Genomic DNA, 18,495 nt, shown 5'->3' with positions numbered 1-18,495 from the left:
CCATGAGCTTACCTCTAAGAGGCAGTAATCACTTGCTTGACATCCTCAATTTGCAATCCTTACTACACTACTTCAATCTGGTGAACGTTAAGGCAAAATGAAAAGGGAGTAATATTAATTTCCAAAATGACCTCTCCATTCTTTCCTGAATTACCTGAGGTCAAGCCTTCACATATGGAAGAAAGAAAGAGGTACTAGATACCTTGGTTTACACAGTTTCTGCTCAAGCATTAAAGCTCCTGTGGCCTGTACACAGGCTTAAGCTTCAGGAAAGTCCATCATCCTAGCCACCCAGATTTTAGTATTTGTGTGGTATGTGCTTGCTTTGGTTCTAGTTGATGTTGTAATCCAGTCTGCCCTGATTCAGAATCTCAGATTCATTCAATGACTCTGACCACTCTCATGCCATCTCTCCTTGCCCTCTTTCTCCAGACGCCTAAATTTCCCTCCAAAATGCTGCCAACAATCTCAACTTGGTCAATTTTAAAATTCGAAACTCCAGCCTGGAGCAGAGCATCATAAAGGCATTTTTGACAATTATAACACAGTAACATATTCATGTAACTTAAGTACATCTGGATACCTAAGTTGTGAGAAAGTTATCTGTACTAAGACCTAAGGATTCAACTCACTTAAAGAGCCTATAGTTTTTTACCCAGATTTCAAATTTTGACCCTGGTATTTATACTCCCTTAAGAAGTTTATCCCAGTCCTCCATCCCCTTATTAGGCTAGTCTGTCTAGCCCAATCTTTTGGGAATTCTGACTAAAACTTTCCCCAGTGTGTACACTGTGATGTTCTAAAGACATGTACTAGTAATTACAAAGCATAATAAAACACAGAATTTGACCTACTCTGGGATATAGGTTAAAACAATGGTAGAGATGTTAGGTGAGGCTTCCCCAAGGAAGCAATATCACATTAGAAAGATACACGGGAGTTACTTAGAATGAAGACAGCATTAGAAGAGAAAGGGGGACTGCAAGTCCTGAGGTTGGAGAGAACATGAGGTACCTAAAGAGGTAAAGAAGACCAGCTTCTCCATAGCATGGAAGAGAGGGAAAAGCTGACAGCCTTAAGTTTCTTGACCCAAATCCTAACTACTTCAGGAGGATAGAAGTAAATCCAGTACTTGAACTCAACAGTGCCACTCTTAGAAGCCTGTACTTTTCTCGGCAGAAATTAGTAATGGCAAACCAACTGCTTCCTTCAAAAAGCAAGTATGTTGGTTCACCCAATCATTAATGACCAATCCAGACCTATTATCCAGGTGGGAGTCCTATTTCAACACCAATCTACTCAGAATTCTAAGGTTCCTCCCCTCTTCTCATGGATGCCATTCTTTTGATTTGATACACACAACTCAATTTATCTTTAAAAATATCTCCATGTGGTGGAATTGTCAAACCTACTGAGGATTTTCAGCAAATATCAAAAATAGTGAACCAGAAATGTATATTATCTCCATCTGCTTGAGCATAGAAATTATGGCCAAGATCTGGGACCAGGAGAGAGCAGACACAACAGCACAGATGAGCAGAGAAGACAGCCTTATTACCACTAAACATACTGGCCATGCACTGCAAGAATTAAAGAGAGCTTCACATAAGTGACAGAAAAAAAGCAAGGCTACCTCGGAGCATGATTTTGCCTGTTTGGAAACCAGGTTTCCATTATTCTCTGAAGACTTGCGTTTCACAGCTCCCATTCTTATAGAATTACCTAAAATGATTAAAAACAGGTAAGTCAGCCTCCCTGTTTCTCTTAAGATGAGAAGGATGAAGGGGAAAGGAGAATAAAAGTTTTAATCAAACAGTATCTTACCACATGTCACGAAGTTATCATGTACAACTTCAACATGAATCAGTGATGGATCCACAATTTTCAGTGCTGGAATCTTAAGAACAAACAAAACAAAGATACCAGGAAATTTAAAAAATGCTCAGGAATATACCAGAAATTACCTCTACCACTCAGTCGTGTCCCGACTCTTTGCGACCCCATGGACCACAGTCCTCCAGGCTCCTCTGTCCATGGGATTCTCCAAGCAAGAATACTGGAGTAGGTTGCCAACCCCTTCTCCAGACGATCTTCCTGACCCAGGTATCATCAAACTTTGGTCTCCTGTATCGCAGGCAGGTTCTTAACCATCTGAGCCACTAGAGAAACTAGTTAACAATAGGAGTTTCTTACATATAATTTCCTTTTAAAAAATTACTGATTTTTTTTTTCCAGTCTGATATTTTAATATAAAATAACAAAGGTATTTATTTAGCTCCTATGTGAAAGTAAAAGTGTTAGTTCCTCATTCGTGTCTGACTCTTTAACAATCCCACGGACCGTAGCCCACCAGGCTCTTCTGTCCATGGAATTTCTCTAGGCAAGAATACTGGAGTGGGTTGCCAATCCTTTCTCCAGGGGATCTTTCTGATCCAGGGATCGAACCCAGATCCTCCTACATTGCAAGCAGGAGATTCTTTACTGTCTGAGCCACCAGAGAAGCCCCATTTAGCTCTTATAAGATACTATAATTACTTTTTATAATTATCTTCCTCTGTCAACTTATCTTACATGCAATTATCATGATTTTTACCTCCTCACAGTTGACTTGAAGAGTTTTTGACATTGGGTTTCCATTTACAATGGTTGCAGAAAACCACTGAGTTGATGGGTCCAAGCTGTAAATTTTTACTTCTGAACCAACTAAATTTTTGTCACCTTAAAAAAAAAAAAAAAATCCTTAGAGTGATTTGCATTATCTCTGAACAGCACCATTTATCCAGCAAAATTTTTTCCCAAGTCTTTAAAAAAACATGCAATATACAAAAAGGAAAAATTAAAAGATATTGCTATAAACTTAAGACAGACATTTCAGCAAAGGCAGGAGAAAATGTAAACTTTCCATTTTAAAGCTTCAATTTCCTATTGCTTTATCTTAGACTTGGCAGTATATTTATCCCAGCATCTGTATCAGACCAGGTAGTATCAGATAACTCATTGAGACCTAACTCACTCTCCTATGCAGTTTTAGAAGATCCAAATTCAGGAACCTCATCAGAACTTCTAAGTCTCCTAAAACATTCACAATTATGAAACTGACCAAGAAAATCAATAACAGTAATTGGTAAGATCAAGATCACCAAATTAATGTTTTACTCATTTTATAAGACTGAAATTCCAAACATATCAAATTTCATGTCAAAATATAGCTGAGCTTGTTCAGTATCTACTTCACTTTTATATCGTTCACATGATCCTCGGGCTTTCCAAATTTCAGAGACTTTAGAATACATTCTAGAATATAGTCCTCCACTCATCAAGCTGCATGGGAAATGCATCTAAAGAATTACTAAAAAAATGAGACATTTTAATGAGCAAATGAGTGAGAAGGGCTAAAACACAGCCTTTTACAAACTAATCACTGGTTAACTCATGAGCTATCACCAACAGACAATCCACATACCTTGTAAAAGATGGCTTTCATCTAAATGTTTCACAATCAAAGCTTGAAATTCTTTACTGACACTCTGATTATCCATCAGTGAAAGACGGAGATTGTTTACATCCTGAAAAATTGAAAATCATTACATTTTAAGGTAACAAATAAGAACAGTTGTTTAAATTCCAGTGGTTATTTCAATTCATTTAATCACAGGGATTAATAGTGTCAATTAGCCATTTGATGGTAGCAAACCATTGCAACTCCAATGAACTAGACAGGTCAAACAGTAAGACACCATCAAATGATCACAAATATAAGGCAGACAGAAGTGAAGCCACTTGAAGCTAAGAGTGAGACAGATACTAAGAGTGGCTCAAAGCATAATTTTAAATATGACAAAACTTAGACTATGGGACATATAATAAGCAAAGTAGCTAGTCATGCCAAAAATACTCTGTATCCCAAACTCTAGGGATTAGGGAAGTCACAGATCCAAATGCAAGGGGCAGAAGACACATACATAAGAAAATACTTAGATCTGTAGTGTCTGAAATTGCTGTTTTTAATAAACATCATTTCACATAGATTCATTTGAAATGAATCGAATTTGAAACCAGAATTCCAAATGCATTCTTCTTTACAAATGGTAAAGGTGGGGGTGAGGAGGGACAAAAGCTGAAGCCTAGGTCTTCAGCTAGACAGTTTTGAAACATTCAATTCTTGGCAGCTCTATTTCTGGCACTATTCCACAGTGTTCTGGCTTTGTGTGTATACTCAGTTATGATAAATGTATACAGATTGTCAATAAGAATAACCTGTCAGACCCGAGAAACCATATAGCACAGAAGCCCTTCCAATACTAGGCTTTCATGCTTTTCTGCATGTGAAATGGGTACACAATGGCCAAAAATAGTTCATCCATTTTTCCCACTGGGAAGAATACCCTTTTACAGAGGCCATGCTGAAAAAATTTCTTAAGTAACGTTAAACTAGGGGCTTCGTAAGAGTGCAACATTAAATTACCAGAATGAGCCATGTTTTTGTTTTTTTCCCCCTCATGCTATTGCAATTTCAAAAAATTTAAATGTGTTCACCAATTCATACTACAAGGTAAAAGAGCATTAATGGGGAGAGTCATTAACATTAAACGGCTCTTAAATAAGGTAGAATAATTGGATTCTGCCTAGAAGAGTTTCAAGGGCTCATCAAAAGTGCCAGGTAACTGAGCTGGACACTTAGTCATTTTTCTTATCCACCTATACCTGAGATGAATTCAATCCAACATTAGGTTTCAATTCCAACTTCTGCGTACCCCAAATAATTTTCAGATTCTCTATTCATTATTTAGGACAACCCTCCTACTGTGGTACCCATATCAGCCAACATAGAGTCTCATACAGTAGAAGCCTTACACTATCACCTGCCTCTAGAAGAGAATGCCCTGAAGCACTTAACTTTGGAAATCATCATCAGTAAAAGTCAAGAATACATGCAGAGTCTCCCTCAATCAGTATCATATTAATAACACTCACACTGACAGCACAGAGTGCACCTCCTTGAGAATAAAAACTTACTGATCTTTTCAATCTCAGGAAACAAAACTGAGTTCTACTTTAACTGAAAAGATGAGACACATTAAAGATGAAAAACAGAACTGTCCCGAAAACAACGTTAAGAAGTAAAAACTGCTCTCTGCTCAGTAGTAGTCTTCCACAGCCCCTCCTGTATGTTCCTTGGTCCTTAAAAGCAAGTATTCCGCATTTCAATGTAGGAAAAATATCAAGATAACCTTCCTAGCGTGCATGCACATGTGCCCAGTCTCTTCGGTCATCGTCTGACTCTTTGCAATCCCATGAACTGTAGCCTGCCAGGCTCCTCTATCCATGGAATTCTCCAGGCAAGAATAATGGAATGGGCTGCCACGCCCTCCTCCAGGGGATCTTCCCGACCCAGGGATCAAAACTGGGTCTTCTGTGGCTCCTGCACTGCAGGCAGATTCCTTACCTCTGAGGCACCAGGGAAGCCCCATTTACCTGATATATGAAGATAACTTGTGCCCACAACTAAGAAAAAACATCTTCCTCTATTCCATTCACCTAAACATTATAAAATAAGGTTCAGAGTATGAATCTTGTTTTCACTCACTTCCAGGATATGGAAATAAAAGTGAGACTTGAGCACAGAAAAGCCAATGCTTTGGGTTTTCCAATACAGACCCAGCAATGGCAATGACCCTTGGTCCTAAACTGTCTTGTAGCTCATAAACTGGTTTAATGGTTCTATAGGCCACAGAAACAAGTCAGGTCACAAAACCAAAGAGGGTGAAGAGGATAACTGAACTTCACAAATGACATCTAAAACAACAAATGTTCATTTTAAGACCAACATTACTCCCAAGGTAGTGATCTGTGGAAGTAATGTGCATGTTCTTCCCCTCCCTCCCAACATTTTTATAATAAAGGAAAAAAATAAACAAATGAGCAAGACCCAAGAGCCTAAATGTTGTGAAGAAAAAGGTAGTTTTGCAAGCTAAACTGGAAAGAATAGGAACACACACACACACTTGACTCATACTGTTTGCAATAGTTAGGTCACCACACACACTGCATTTGTTAATACTGAACCATTCTTAGGGGAAAGATGGGGTTAGGTTTCTTGAAGCCTCTGGTCACAAGAGACATCAACCAATCACAATACATAACCTTGTTTTTATGTGTTTCTGTTGGAAAAAACCCCACTTCACAGTTTTTAATATATATAACTGCATTTATTTGCATGCAAAGTCGCTTTAGTCATGTCCAACTTTGTGCAACCCTATAGACTGCAGCCCATCAGGCTCCTCTGCCTCCCATTCTCCAGGCAAGAATACTGGAGTGAGTTGCCATGCCCTCCTCCAGGGGATCTTCCTGACCCAGGGATCGAACCCAAGACTCCCGAGGCTCTTGCATTGCAGAAGGATCTTACCCCTGAGCCAGCGGGGAAACTGTATTACTGCATTACTAACTTTGAACTCACAGCTACCATACCTCATAGCTGAATGAAGCTTACATAACACATGTTCTAAGACTCACGTAGAAACAGTACAGACCACTTCAGCACTATCCCAGGGGGCCATTTTAAACATTGAATTAACCAACAATGTAGTACTAAACAGACTTTGAAAAGGACACTTGTTTACAGTAGAAGAGATGAAACAAGAAGGCAGAATGGCACCTTATTCAAACCTCAGCTGGGAACAGGTGTCAGACAACTCAAAATTTTCACCACTCTGCACATGTCTGTGAATGACCATAAAAGCACCAAAATACTAATTGGGGGGTTACAAATATATTTCAGCAAGTAAGCAAGTCCCCAAACATAGAATCCTTAAATAATGAGGACTGATATATATGCATACAGATACATGTATATATGAGTAACAGTTAATCTTTTAAAAATCATTTTCGTATCACCTATTTTAAAAATTATTTCGTATTACACACAAAAGCCATCAACAGTAGTACCTTTGTCCTTCCAACCCCAATAAACAGTACCAACCCAATGGCTAACATTGAGCATTAATGTCTACTATCTGCTCATAAGATGGGTCCTTTTTTCTGCTAGATATCTGATCTGGAACAATCAACGTCAATACGTTAGTTCTCACATTAAAGGAGTTTATACTTCTATTTTTAGGGCTTAATATTGGTTCTAAAGTTTTACCTGTATAGGCTTTAAAAGGTCTTTAGAAAGAAATACTCTTTGTTGATCTCCTAAAAAGCGAATAGATGTTATGGACCCCAAACCAGCTTTGTCCAGTAGAGATTTGTACATCTGAAACAAAAGAAAATGTTTTGGCATCATAACTGCTATTAGTATCATTGTGAAAATGGGGACTGGCAATGTTCCACACAAAGATTAAACCATTCATTTGTTTTACTTACTACTAGTATCTCAATAATAACTATTTATGTGACCAAAACAAGAGCGCACAATTTTTATCCAGAATCAATCATATAAACCCGATACACATTTGAGAGTCATGTTAACATATAGGTCTGGGTTTACAGATGTATGGCTTGGCCCAAATTTATGCAGAATACTGTTTTAAGTTTATTTTTCTGGGGAAATGGGCCATGTTTTTAGCAAATTCTTAATAGATGGAGGAAAAAATACGAAAAGCAAAATACAACTTTAAACAAAACCCTACATCACTCAAAACCCTTCCGGGGCTCGTCTCATCCATGGGCAAAATCTCAATTTGGTTCACACACCATGCAGGTCCTTCACAAGCTGGCTAGCCTTTTAATCATCCTCTTGGCCTTTCAACTACCCAAATCTGTCCCAGCTCACCTCTCAAACAGCATTAACTGTCCTCGCCAGATACAGAGCTCACTCTTTGCCTTTAACTGCACCAGACTTCTGGTGCGGAAATGGCACTATCATATACTGACTGCTGGTGTCTTTAAAGTCAAAGAAATATGAGCTGGGGGAACCTTAAAGATCATGAGACCAAAAGTGGAAACCCTGACAGGAGCCAGGCAACACCTACTATTCAGCTTCAGCCTACTGTTGCTAAAAGCCTGTTGCTACAGGCTTTAGTGTGGCCGTATCTTACTGTTCTTTCAGTAAGAACTGGGAATCTAGATTTTTAAGAATATTCTCTACATTTTTTTAGGTAGACAGCTAATTTAGATTTTTTTAAAACACTGTAAGGGGCAAACTAAAAAGATCTGTATGTCGGTATTTATCGGCTGGTTTCCAATCCTTGACCTAGAAGTTCCCCATATTACCCTCACTCCCTACTCTTCAAGTGAGGAAACTGAAAACCCATGAAAGTCAAGGGTCCAGAATTGCAGGCCTCCTAACAGGGCTGACAGGAGATCCTGGGGCTTTTTCTGAATCTTCTGCAACATCATATCTCTGTACTATTATTTTCCAGAAGGCCAACTATAGATATTACATATAGATTTTCCCTGTTTGGTTCATAATGGATGAAAGAACTTCTCAGGGGTTCAATAAGCCCAAGTTTTACTTACTATTGCAGGCCACTGAACAATTCGCTCAGAAATTTCAGGAGACTTTCGTTCAGCCAAAACCAAGTTATGTTCCACTAAGAAAGCTCTCCTTAGGAGGCTGTAGACATCTATCCATCTTCTCTTCCTCCAAGATTCTCCATCAAACTCCACACATACCTAGACAAACAGAATTGAAGGAAAGCAGACTTGATTAACAAGAACATGAAAAACGCCTAAGGTGAAATTAGACCCTGATCAGTCTATTCAGATCTGTATCTGTGAAATATGCTGCTCCCACTCCTGCTCTCTTACTTCCCTTCTCAACCCACAATAAAATAACCAGATATGAGGCTTCCCTGGTAGTACAGGGATTAAGAATCCGCCTGGTGATGCACGTGACAGGAGTTCGACCCCAGCCTAGGAAGATTCCACATGCCACAGAGCAATGAAGCCCATGTGCCACAACTACCAAACCTACGCTCTGGAGCCTGCAAGCCACAACTACTGAAACCACGTGCTGCAACTGCTAAGGCCACATGCCTAGAGCATGTGCTCCACAACAAGAGAAGTCAGCACAATGAGAAACCTGTGCACCGCAACTAGAGAGCAGCCTCCGCTCTCCACAACTAGAGAAAGCTGCGCATAGCCATGAAGACCCAGCACAGTCAAAAATAAATACTAAAAAAAAAAAACAACAGATATGTTAGTCTACTCTAAATATCAAGCTTTGGCTCCCAGGCCACTTTGGGAAGCAGAAGTCAAAGGATATGGGGGCCAATCTGTCCTCAAGTAATCTCTGGGAAGACCTAACAGAAAAGAAACCCCACGTAGAAGGTTTTTACACGTAAATTAGACATCAGAGCTTGGAGAATTGAAAGACAGAAATCTGAAACCCTAAGATGTACTTGTCACAGGGCATTGTAATTCTGTGTTGACACGGTCACTAAGTAGTTGATGACCCCCAACAACACAATCCACCACTGGCTTTTACATTCCTCTGATAGCAGCAGATTCAGCAAGAGGCACTTTCAATGCTTTGAGTTGAATAAACTGGGAAATTTACCTCAGAATTTGAACTCCAAGAAAACTGTGCTAAATACAGAAGTAATTGATAAATGACACCAGAATTTTCCTAAACTACCTGTGTAAACTTCTTATATGAAAATTAAACTACTTTTAAAATACTATTTTCCAAGTAACTATGAAATTTACTGCTTCTGATTTGTAAAATACCTTTTAGCCTTAAAGTTATAACCCTTGACCTAGAAGTTCCCCACATTATCCCCTTAAAACCTGTATAGATATTTTAAGATATAAAGGTAGAATTCAGTCTAAAAGTGGGTCTCTGACAGTAATGCAGTAGTAATCAGTCACAAAATTCTTAAAATTCATGTGAATGTACCAAAACACCTTAGCTTCCTTAACCCATTAACAATATGCTACCCTTTTACATTGTCGTTCACTCGCTAAGTCATGTCTGACTCTTTGTAACCCCAAAGCACGTCAGGCTTCTCTGTCTTTCCCTATCTCCCGGAGTTTGCTCAAATTCATGTCCATTGAGCCAGTGATGCTAACTAACCATCTCATCCTCTGTCACCCTCTTCTCCTTTTGTCTTCAATCTTTCCCAGGATCAGAGTCTTTTCCAATGAGTCAGCTCTTGGCATCAGGTGGCCAAAGTACTGGAGCTTCAGCATCAGTCCTTCCAAGAAATACTCATTGGGTGTTTTCCTTTAATTTATTCTAAGTCTTTTAAAATGTTTTTTATATTTTAACTGATACGATATATTCCCTTGGTATTCAGTGTAAAAATCACTATTTTTGATTTAAAAGCCCTCATTTTTGCCTTCAAAGAATTAGTAAATCCATCAACACTTCATAATTTCAGAGACAATTCTATCTCCCTTTTCAGCCTTTAGGAAAAAAGTTTACTTACTTTCCATTCACTCATCAGAATCCAATTCAAAAATCCTTTCCTCAAAGACATTGTCCCTTACCCAAGAGCCCCTCTCTACCCCAAGAGAAGTCCCTTGCTAACTGTACTCAAAACTCTGTCCTTTTCCTTCCCAACACTTATCCACATTTTGAATTATTTATTTGTGGTTAATTGACTGACATATTAAAAACTCGAATAGGTCAAAGTCTGTGTTGGCTTTTACTTACCATTGTATTTCATGGGTCTCCATGCTTGTTGAGTGAATAAATTTCTCTCTCAACTGGGCTCTTACCTTCTGTTTCTCTCATCCACTTGGAAGGCAGGAAGATCCCAAGGGATATACCACTAGCCTCAATCCCAAACTTTTTCAGGTTTATGGCTATATAATATCAATCTTTAAAATCAATTAAATTTAAGACCAATCCTATCCTCCTCTCCCAATCACAAAATGTACATCCCTAATTTCTCAGACAACTTCCCCTGAGAAGAGCATATCTTCTTGGTATGGCAGGCTTTTATCCTTGCAGTTATTACAAAGTGCAAATGGGTAAGCACCTATTATGTGACAAGGCCCCATGTTCTATGATTCCACTGGTTCTATGTATTCCATCCATCACCATAACCAACCAATGGTCTTTCAAGACAGAGGTGTTCAGAGACTGAGTATATTCCTTTCTGTTTCTAGCCACAGAATCCGTGTCTTCCGATATCTTCCCCAGTCCTTCTGCCCCACCTCACATCAACTTCAAACCCAACCTAGCTCTGGACGACAGAGCTTTCCCATCAATGTAGTGTACCAGGAGTGTACATCTACAAACTTCAGAGCCACAGAGATCTGGGTTTGAATGCCAGCTTTGCTGAAGCTTTCTTAGAATGGTTTTATATGCATAAAATACAATGCAACCAATTAACTGTACCCAAGTCAAGAATGCTTGCCAAAATCTAAGCTCTCTGAATTTAGTGTTCTAGCGGCTTCAGAATGCAAGTACTAACACCTACCCTTCACGGAATTGTTAGGTAGATTTTAAAGGCAATGTACATTAAGTATCTGGCAAGCAGACTAGGCAGCTTTAAGACCTTCATGAAAACTCAAATCTTAATTTATCAGAGTATCACTTCAGTTAGGAATGGGGGAGATAAAGACTTAAATATGATCACCTAACATCAATTCAGAAAAAAAAGAAGTAATCTAAGATCTTAAGTGGTTTCTCAAAACTTAAGCAATATCACAATTCTTATCATATCACTATCTACAAAGCTTATAGTCAACCCTAAACCAAAATTTAGACAATGTTCCTCTTTATATCTCAGTTTTTCAATAATTTGAAAACTAAATTTAGCTCTTTAAAAATAAGTTTATGACTTTGAAGTATTAGATCACATTAATCAAAAATTCATATTTAAAAAGATGGCTTTTAAAATACATATAATGAAACACAACAAATTGTGAGCTTTCTTAAACATGCTTTCAAAAGTTTCCTATCTATCACAACCACACATCTTTCTTTTGTGTGCTGAGGTTTGATGTGCTATATATAAGGACAAACCCCTGTCACCGTCCCCAAAAAAGTCTCTTCTGCAGAAATTTCTATAAAAATGTACCAGTAAGAATTCAAATTCAGGGGGAACTAACTCGATGGATGTGAGTCTGAGTGAACTCCGGTAGTTGGTGATAGACAGGGAGGCCTGGCGTACTGCGATTCATGGGGTCGCAAAGAGTCAGACACGACTGAGCGACTGAAATGAACTAAACATGATTTTACCAAGCTCCTGCAAGCTGACAGATGCAGCTAGTTCTCATTGTAAAGAGTCTTCTTCCCGCCACAATCCCTTGGTCCAGAAAGGAGATGTTATTTATGCTATATAACTCCAAAGGCCAGAAAGAGGCCTATTTAATTATGATTCACTACCTGTAATTTCCAAAGTTCCAGATTTTTAACAGGGCATCTTGTAAATGTATGTCTATTAGCCTATCAAATTCATTGACCAGATGTTGGATATTTCAAGTTAATTATTTCAAGCTGCTGCTAAGTTGCTTCAGTCGTGTCTGACTCTGTGCGACCCCACAGACGGCAGCCCACCAGGCTCCCCCGTCCCTGGGATTCTCCAGGCAAGAGCACTGGAGTGGGTTGCCATTTCCTCCTCCAATGCATGAAAGTGAAAAGTGAAAGTGAAGTCGCTCAGTCGTGCCCTACTCTTAGCGACCCCATGGACTGCAGCCTACCAGGCTCCTCCATCCATGGGATTTTCCAGGCAAGAGTACTGGAGTGGGGTGCCACTGCCTTCTCCGATTTCAAGCTAGTTTTCCCCAAAAGAAAACCTCTTTAAGACACATGAATTAATATTATCTAATCAAGCTAATTTCAAGACCTCCCACTTAGTATACACTAATCTTACCTGAGTATATGATTATGAAAACTATCAGAATGGCCAAGTAAAATGTTTCCAGGTTTAAAAATAGGCACTTTACAAAGGCATGTTTTTTAATCCCAAAGTTTTTGATGACATTATCTACTCTATGTCCAGCACGACGATGCAGAAGGCCACTTATTTCACTACTTCACAAATCAGAAATTATCTCATTATGCTTCTACTTATGTCTTCTTCCACCCAGACTTTTATCTAAAATCCTAGAGTCAAGCATTCAATTGTAGGGGTAAACAGTTATTACACTGTGCTAAAAGTTTCTCATTTTACATGGCTTGACAGGCAACAGAATCCACCTACATTCATTCAAGTTTCAACTGTATGCAAGAATGAAAAGACCAGGCAGACAGTAGTCATGGCATTCAGCTGCTAATGAGTGGGAAAAGCTATGACAAATCTAGACAGTGTATTAAAAAAGAGACACTACTTTGCCAACAAAGGTCCATATAGTCAAAGCTATGGTTTTTCCAATAGCTGTGTATGGATGTGAGCATTGGACCATAAAGAAGGCTGAGCACTGAAGAGTTGATATGTTTGAACTATGGTGTTGGAGAATATTCTTGAGAGTCCCTTGGACTGCAAGATCAAACCTGTCAATCCTAAAGGAAATCAATCCTGAATATTCATTAGAAGGACTGATGCTGAAGCTCCAATACTTGGACCACCTGATGTGAAGAGACAACTCACTGGAAAAGACCCTGATGCTGGCAAAGATTGAGAGCAAGAGGAGAAGGGAGGGACAGAGGATGAGATGGTTGGATGGTATAACCAACTCAATGGACTTGAGTTTGAGCAAACTCAGGGAGATAGCAAAGCACAGGGAAGCCCAGCATTCTGCAGTCCATGGGGTCACAAAGAGTCAGACATGTCTTAGTGAGTGAACCACAAAAGCAAGGAAGGGAAAGACCTAGACAAACAAGGTAGAGAAGGAGGACACTGTGAACATGCATAATGAACAAAGCCAGTTAGAAAGCAACCTGCCTCACACTCAAATAAGAATGGGATAAAAATAAGGTTAAGTAAATTGTTCTAATCACACCTAATTAAGATCTGTTGTTATTCCAGGTAAAGAGAATACCACTGTTCCATTGCAAGACTATTTCTAAACTGCTTTCCTATATATAAGTAATAACTATTTGCTTCCTTCACGTATCTGTTCAAATATTTTAGCAAAAACTACATGCCAAGCAATGTTCTTAGTTCTGGGGATATTGAAACTAGCAATGTAAGAGTCCTGCTAATTTCATTCTATCTGAATATTAAAGCTTAGTATTTAAGGTTTGCAGACAAAAATGGGCAAGTTATTTAACTTGTTCAAGCCTCAGTTTGTAAAACTAAAAAGTGTGGTTTACTATCTAGGATTTTTGTGAGAATTAAATAAAACCATTTACTGTTTCAGTTGTTCAGTCATGTCTCTTTGTGACCCCATGGACTGTAGCCCACAAGCTCCTCTGTCCATGGGGTTCTCCAGGCAAGAATCCATGTAGGTTGCCATTTCCTATTCCAGGGGCTGACCCAAGGATCAAACCCCTGTCTCTTGAGTTTCCTGCATTACAAGTGGATTCTTTACTGCTTGAGGACCTGGGAAAAGGTATTTGTTAATTCTGTCTTCACCACTAAACAATGTAACTGAGTAAGTGGCTTTGCTACAAAGTCTTTCTTAAATGAACCAAAGTTAACAAGCCCTGGCCTTATTAACTCCTCAACCAAGGAAGCAAATCAGTCTAGACAGACTTGGACTACTACCAGTGCTAAAACAGGTGCACACTACTTGAATTTTATTCCTTCTTATTCATTATTGCCCCCAGTCCCAACCCATTCCCCAAATCCCCCTAAATCTTACAGCAGGGTCTTACTCAGTTTCTGCCTGTATCTTGCCAAACACAATTGGTTTCAAAGTTTCCAAAACTGCTTTTCGTAATACATGTCCCTATACTTATGCCAATTACTTCATCTGCTACTCCATTAAGGAATGCAGCAATAAATCATGATTAGAAAAGACAAGTTGAGTAGATTTCTTACATGAGGGCTGAGTTGTGAAGAATGTAGGTAAAGCAAAAAATCCACTATAAGTGAAATTGTTCTTGAATTAAATCCCCCTTGCCTCCAGGTTAGGCACCTTAGCCCACTGGAAGACAAACAGCCAAACCTAGATTCAAGTGCTCTCTCTGTCCCTTAGTAGCTAACTATGCAAGTCTGGACAAGACTTCCTTTTTAAAATCTATTTCTTCTTTCTGAAAATGAAGCTATCACCACCACTTCAAAGGCTGGGGGTGAGGAAGATGCAGGGAAGACGACACATAAAGGACCTCCTAGACTGCCTTCCTAACCCAACAGGTCCTTGATCTCTGATGGGGAAGGGAACACCTAGTGTCTTATCAGTTGCTAAAGAACTAAAAACCGTGAAGCTTAATCTCGTTTCCACTCAAATCAAATAAAAACCAAGGCAATAGAGAAAATTTTACTTGTGAAATAAACCATAACAACTATGATTAACATCTACTCCCCAAAGCCCATTTTTAATGGAGAAAGTTTATTAGCCTAAAGCAAACAGGTTGGCCATCCCTGCACCACACTAATTCTTTCTGTAAACCTCAAAACCCAGTTTTCAATGAGTGAAACCAACTTCACACTGTATGATAGGAATCCTTCAGTGGCACAGCCTTTGATTAGGGAGCACGATGATAAAGAAAGCAGGCTCAACGGTCAAAACTTTCTGGTGAGAACAATTCCAATTGTGACTTAGACAAGACAATCTACCCCAGGCCCAGTATTTTTGTCTGTAAAGTGGGGAATATTAGTACCTACCCTCAAAGAACTGCTGTTAAGGATTAAATATGAACACAGCCATCAACTGTTCAGCATGATGCCTAACACATGGTTAAGTACACAATGGTCACTCCTTTTTCCACATGAACATAAAGTAGACTACAGAAGCTTTGAAAATACGTGACCACATATCCTTTCCTATAACCTTTTGCAAACTAATTACTAGTTGGGGCATGCACTGTCACCTTGAAAGTGTCCCCCTTGAACAGTGTTTCAGAAATCAACATGTATTCAACTGCTAGCGCGAAAGCTTGCTTCCCTTATCTGAGCAGTTTACAAGAAAAAGCCAAGATAATGACCAAGTGAATCTATTACCCAGGATGGAAAGCTCTTCTGTTCTGACAAGCTTCCTTCAAGTTATCACCACTTCAGAGTTTTTGTTGGGGACCTCTCTTCAGTTATTTTTTTGCACAAAGGAGACTTTATTGGTACAATGGCTTTCTCACTGGTTGTTTCCAGCACCCTTTCACACCCATACTTCTATCAGGGAGTAAGAGCAGAATTCATCTCTTTTTGAAAAGATCTAACTGAAAAAGATTCTGCGTGTCATTTCGATTCAAAATCACCTGCCGCAATTGTTCCCATTTCTCCCTCCCTTCCAACACTCCAATGGAGTGTTTGAAGTCATTCCTCCCGCACACCGTGTAAGGGGCAGCTCCACCCCAGCCCTCCATATATGGTCATATCCCACACCCACTTACAGACTCTTCAAAGACAACCAGGAACTCACTCCTGCCCTGACCCACCATATACGGGCAAACACCCACCCTAACACGCTAAAAAGAGGACTACGCTCCTCCCTCTACACACACTTTTTTCCTCACAAGTCTGAAAGTTTAAGAAGTTGGGGGGAAGAAATTCGGAGGAACGAACCAAAAAACCCAACTAAAAGCACTTGCATCCGCTATTCTCAACGCTCGATTCTCAAATATTCCAAATGTCACCCACCTGCCCAAGATAGTATTAACAACACTTCCCCCCTTTCCTAGAAGGAACCGTACTGTCCTGAGTAAACACTGGAGAAGGAAATGGCAACCCACTCCAATATTCCTGCCTGGAGAATTCCCACGAACAGAGGAGCCTGGCAGGCTACAGTCCATGGGATTGAAAGAGTCAGATAAGACAGAGCAACTGAGCAAGGAGGCACAGGGCGGGCAACAACTAAGCATGTCTGAGCAACCCCTAAGCCCATTATTAAAAACAGGCAACTCCAGGCCAAACACACCTCGCTCTACACACCATTTCAAAGACTTTGAAGGTCTAGTTTTCTGCACCTTCAGATCAGATGCCAACTTTCTGGTCGCCTTTTCAGAAAAGGGGAGGGGGGGAATGGGGGTGTGCTGGCTGTCTCGTTACCAAGGTAACTAGGAAACGTCCGACTGTCGAGGCTCGGGAGCCGGTTATACCTTCAGATCCTTCTTGGTAACGTCGGTGTGGGAGACGGCTCGAATGGTCCCAGAGAGCCAGGGCCACTCGGCGACGCGCTCCACGTCCCAGCTGTCGTGGCCGCCGTCGCCGCCGTCGACTGCAGACAGACTGAGGAATCGCTTCCCCACCAATACTGGCCAACTTTCTCCGAGCGTGAGCACCATGGTTTCCACGCTGCAGGAAGGGCTCCTCCCTGCAAAAACACAAAAACAAAATGCAACGGTGGCGACCGGCAGGAGCGGGCCGGGAACAGAGGGCAGTGGGGGCGAGGGGGCGGGAAGAGGAGACCAGGGAGGAGGGAGGGTCCTAACCTCGCTCTGAGGACCAGACCCCGGGCGGCGGGGGCGAGAACGTAAGACTCAGCACCCGATCTCTCCACCCGCGCCTTCCCCGCCCCCCCCCTCTCCCCCACCCCAAACACGGGCCCCAAGCGCCGCGTGACCCTCGCTCTCCCAAGTTTCGCTTTTCCAAAACCTTAAACCTCACCACAGACTAAGTGAGGAGAGAATTATTTGCTTAAGTGGATCTGAAAAGTGTTCGCCCCTCACCCCGGAAAAAGAAAAGGCCCCGAAGCAGAGGGCCCGTCCCAGGCGGCCGGGTCCCCGCCCCGGGCGGCCCCGCGGGAGGGGCGAGCCCGCGGTTCCGCACTTGCCCCGCCGCCCCGCCCCGACACCCTTCTCCCCGGCCGCGGAACCCCCGGCCGGCGCCCCGGCGCGGGGATGGCGGGGCCGCGGGCTTGGCGCCTTCACCTTTCTTCCTCCGCTCCCCTCAGCCGAGGCCGCGGCGCTTTTACCCCGCCTCCCGCCTCCCTGAGTCACCGGCGGCAGCCGCCGTTTCCAGCCGCCCAGCCGACTCTAGCTCTGACTTGGTTCAAGAGCTCTCACAAGACACGCACAGCCTCCTGGGTCCGCCCCCTCGGAGCCGCTTCCACCGGTCATTGGCTGAGTCCGAGGAGCTGGGCGAGACTAGTAGGGAAAGAGCCCATCACCATTGGCCGTCCAAGCGAGGGCGGGGCGAGAGAAAAAAACAATTCCTTGGCTGCCTCCTCCCTCTCCCCTCCCCCTTCCGACTCCCGGACGACCCCCATTAGGTTAAAGTACACCGAGCGTAAGCGAGGGATTCCTCCGCCAGGGCCATTCTTTCCATTTGTTGCCTCACGGATGCAAAAAAGTCCCGAGAAATCGGTTATCAACTTTAGGACCCAGAGGAAAATTACTGTGGTGCACAGATAAGACTAGATGGCGAACCCTAGGGCTGTAAGTGCCTATTGGATTGCTTGTCAACTGCGTAGGGTGTCGACCGAAGATAGGTTTTCCACTTGGCGGAAGAATCTCACAGGAAAGGGGTGAGGGCGGTGCAGAGTCAGCGGGGGAGGGAAGGGACTGGAACGTGCGGTTTGAAGCGTACTCAGCTAGAGGGAGGAGCGACAGTGTTCGAG

General features: G+C 41.5%; 1 protein-coding gene across 5 annotated transcripts in view; it reads right to left on the bottom strand.

Moving 5' to 3' along the window:
- Positions 1-17,960, bottom strand: part of KDM3A (lysine (K)-specific demethylase 3A) — a 56,689-nt gene extending 38,729 nt beyond the window's left edge. For 2 of the 5 annotated variants that reach the window (XM_010862222.1, XM_010862225.1), the window contains exons 1-8: positions 17,807-17,960; positions 17,036-17,250; positions 8,461-8,616; positions 7,145-7,255; positions 3,464-3,566; positions 2,594-2,718; positions 1,825-1,897; positions 1,634-1,722 (exon numbers count right to left, since the gene is read on the bottom strand). In XM_010862222.1, the coding sequence (XP_010860524.1) occupies positions 1,634-1,722; positions 1,825-1,897; positions 2,594-2,718; positions 3,464-3,566; positions 7,145-7,255; positions 8,461-8,616; positions 17,036-17,221 (843 nt within the window). In that variant the 5' untranslated portion in view covers positions 17,222-17,250; positions 17,807-17,960. The other 3 variants (XM_010862223.1, XM_010862224.1, XM_010862226.1) reach the window with 3 other exon arrangements.
- Between the last annotated feature and the right edge of the window lie 535 nt (positions 17,961-18,495).

The sequence above is a fragment of the Bison bison genome, unplaced genomic scaffold (genome assembly GCF_000754665.1).
Source record: "Bison bison bison isolate TAMUID 2011002044 unplaced genomic scaffold, Bison_UMD1.0 scf7180017864480, whole genome shotgun sequence".
Lineage (NCBI taxonomy): Eukaryota > Metazoa > Chordata > Mammalia > Artiodactyla > Bovidae > Bison > Bison bison.
This window is presented reverse-complemented; position numbering and strand designations above follow the sequence as displayed.